At 60.3% G+C, this 3,313-nt stretch overlaps 1 protein-coding gene across 1 annotated transcript in view; it reads right to left on the bottom strand.

Moving 5' to 3' along the window:
• Positions 1-2,142, bottom strand: part of EMH_0080000 (uncharacterized protein) — a gene marked incomplete at both ends in the record, with an annotated part of 2,301 nt that extends 159 nt beyond the window's left edge. Inside the window, 5 exon segments of the mRNA XM_013500203.1 lie at positions 1-115; positions 306-675; positions 679-726; positions 852-1,262; positions 1,431-2,142. Of these exon segments, the coding sequence (XP_013355657.1) occupies positions 1-115; positions 306-675; positions 679-726; positions 852-1,262; positions 1,431-2,142 (1,656 nt within the window).
• Between the last annotated feature and the right edge of the window lie 1,171 nt (positions 2,143-3,313).

A 3,313-nucleotide genomic window follows, 5' to 3' on the forward strand; every position in this document is an offset into this window, starting at 1 on the left:
ACCAGCATCACCAGCACCGGCATCACCAGCAGCATCACCAGCACCAGCATCACCAGCAGCTGCAGCAGCAGCAACTGCAGTGGCAGCAGCAACAAACACGCAACAGCAGCAACAACTGCAGCAGCAAACACAATACAGCAGCAACCAGAAACAGCAGCAGCGAAGCAACAGCAACAGCACTATCACCACCACCATCACCATCACCATCACCATCACCAGCAGCACCAGCACCAGCAGCACCAGCACCAGCAGCAGCACCAGCAGCAGCAGCAGCAGTAGCAGCGGCAGGAGCAGCAGCAACAGACTTGCGCAGAGCAGGCTGTGCTGTGAGGAGAGAAGCATCAAGAGTAGCAGCAAGAAACTCCGAGAGCTCAATAGAGCCGCTGCCGTCGCCATCTATTTCTGCTGCCAGCAGCAGCAGCTCAAAGTGCAGCAGCAACCAGCCGGATACCCAACCTATCCAAATGTCTTCCTGCTCCTGCTGCTGCTGCTGCTGCTGCTGCTGTTGTTGTTGCTGTTGCTGCTGTTGATCTTGCTGTTGTTGTTGCGGTTGCTGCTGCTCCTCCTGTTGTTGTTGCTGCTTGGTTGGCTGCTCTTGCTGTTGCTCCTGCTGCTGCTGCTGCTGCTGTTGCTGCTGTTGCTGCTGTTGCTGCTGCTGTTGGTGCATGATGAGGGTGNCTGCTGCTGCTGCTGCTGCTGTTGCTGCTGTTGCTGCTGTTGCTGCTGCTGTTGGTGCATGATGAGGGTGTGTATGCCGATGGCTGCTGCTGCTTGTTCTTGTGCTGCATCTTCATCGGAGTGCAGCAGCAGCTGCTGCAGCAGTGCTGCTAGCAGCAGCAGAGAAAGCATACCATCAGCAAAATCTCTATAGGACAGCAGCCCGTCCCCGTCTCTATCAAAAGACATAAACAGCAGCTGCAGCAGCCGCCGCTCCCGCAGCAGCTCTTCACTTGCTTCGTTCCGTGCTCCTCCGCGCAGCATTCTCCCGCTGCTGCTGCTGCTGCTGCTGCTGTATGCATACCCACTGCTGCTGCTGCTGCTGCTGCTGCTGCTGCTGATGGCTTGCAGCTCGTGCATGCACGGGCTAGACTTCATACACCGCAGCGGGGCCCCCCTGTAGCGATCCCGCCGCTGCTGCTGCTGCAGCTGATGGAGCCGAACATCACATACACTGGAGGAGTGCAGCTGTCTGCTGCTGCTGCTGCTGCTGCTGCTGCTGCTGCTGCTGCTGTTGCTGTTCAGCAGGTGTCGAGGGTTTGGAGCTGAGTGACAGAGACAGCAGCACGCAGGCAGGGGCCTCGCTCCTCTGCAGCAGCAGCAGGTGATATCTGCTGCAGTAGGAGCAGCAGCAGCACAATCTGCGCGGTTGCTGCTGCTGCAGCTGAGTGCCTGGCTGCTGCTGCTGCAGCAACGGCTACCAAACACATCACCGCATGCATACGGCAGCTGCAGCAGCTGCTGCCCCACACTAGGACAAGGAGAAGGGGTGGAGCTGCCTCGAGCAGCAACAGCAAGAGCTACAAGTGCCTGTCGCCGCAGCAGCGGCCCCTGTGTTGCTGCTCGCAGCCGCAGCAGCAGCACTTCTGCTGCAGCAGTATAGTGCAGCAGATGCAGCTCCTGCTGACCCAGTGTACACACAAAGTCCATATCATCCTCCAGCAGCCGCTGCTCCTGCTGCTGCTGCTCCTCCTGCTCCTGCTGCTGCTGCTGCTGCTGCTGCTGCTGCTGCTGCTGCTTCGGCTGTTCCGGCTGCTTTGACCAGAGAGAAGCCAGACACCCGGCGCCCTCTAGGCCGGCGACGCTGCTGCAGCAGCAGCTGCTGCAACTGCAACTGCTGCTGCTGCTGCTGCTGCTGCTGGTGCTGCTGCTGCTGCTGCTGGTGTCGCTTGCTAGGGTCAATGCCTGCAGCCAGTGCAGCGCCAGAGCCACACGCCTGGGGATGTGGAGATGCGGCTCGCGCTGTCTGGGGGCCTGCGTCTCACCCACATCCCCCCAGGGTAGCTGCAGCAGCTCTTGCTGCAGCTCTTGCTGCTGCTGCTGCTGCTGCTGCTGCTGCTGGTCCTGCTGCTGACGAGGCGCCTGCTGCGTCCCGGGTCGATGCGTGTCTTTGGCCCCTCTGCCTGCTGCAGCAGCTTCTTGCATTGCCAGGGTTAGTGCTGCAGCAGTTGCTCCTGCGAGTGCTGCTGCAGTGGGTGGAGTAACAGCAGCAGCAGCAGCAGCAGCAGCAGCAGCAGAGCCAACAGCATCGAACGGAGAACAAACTAAAGAGGCGGGGCAGGAGCTGGTGTCTTGCTGCTGCATCCATGTATCTCCTTCACTGGTATAGGGTGTGGTATCTGCTGGGCCTCTGCTGCCTCTCCTGCTGCTGGAATTGCTGCTGCAGCAGCTGCTGCTGCTGCTGCAGCTGTTGCTGATGTCTGCCCGCTGCAGCACGCTGCTGCCCCCCATAGAATCCACCACAGACCTAGCAGCTAACTTATATCTATTTCTCCTTAGAGAGAGGGGGAGCCCAGTGGTCTTGCTGCTGCTGGAGTCATGGGGGCTGCTGAAGCAGATGGTGTGCATGTTGTTGCTGCTGCTGCTGCTGCTGTTCGTGCTGCTGCTAGCCAACCTCTTGCTGCAGCAGCAACTCCCTGGGGAGCCGCAGCCTGTACCCCCTGGGTGAGAGAGGCGGCCTGTAGCACAGGACCAGTTCGTCTCGCTGAGGCCCCCAGCAGCAGGTGATGCTGCTGCATATGATATCTTGTTGCTGCTGCTGCTGCTGCTGCTGCTGTTGCCGTTGCTGCAGCAGCTGTTGCTGCTCACGCTGCCACGCATCCCCGCCACAGCACTCGAACACCAACACAAGTAGCTGCTGCTGTCCTCCAGGAAGTTCAGCCGAGTGCGACAGCCCACAGATCCACCCTGCTGCTGCTGCTGCTGCTGCTGCTGCTGGGATGCCTCGTCCGCGCGTTTCTCGCTGGCGGCAGCCCCTTCAGCAGCAGCATCTGCTTCTGCTGCTGCTGCTGCTGCTGCTGCTGCAGTTTTCTGTTCCCAGGGCCATTTGGGGACAGCTGAGTGGCCTCGGCTGAAGGGGAGAGCAGCAAGACAAGCAGAGACTTCTGCTGCAGTAGGAGCAGCAGCAACAGCAGCAGCAACAGCAGCACACGTCTCCAGGATTCTATTAAGCCCCGCCTGCCGCTGCTGCAGCAGGCGGGCCGTTGCATCAGCAGCAGCAGGAAGGCCATCCCCCAGACACTGACCACCTGGTGTTCCTGCTGTTGCTGCTGCTGCTGCTCCTGCTGCTGCTGTTGCTGCTGCTGCTGCTGCTGCA

The sequence above is a fragment of the Eimeria mitis genome, genomic scaffold, assembly GCF_000499745.2.
Source record: "Eimeria mitis Houghton genomic scaffold, Emh_scaff5123, whole genome shotgun sequence".
NCBI lineage: Eukaryota > Apicomplexa > Conoidasida > Eucoccidiorida > Eimeriidae > Eimeria > Eimeria mitis.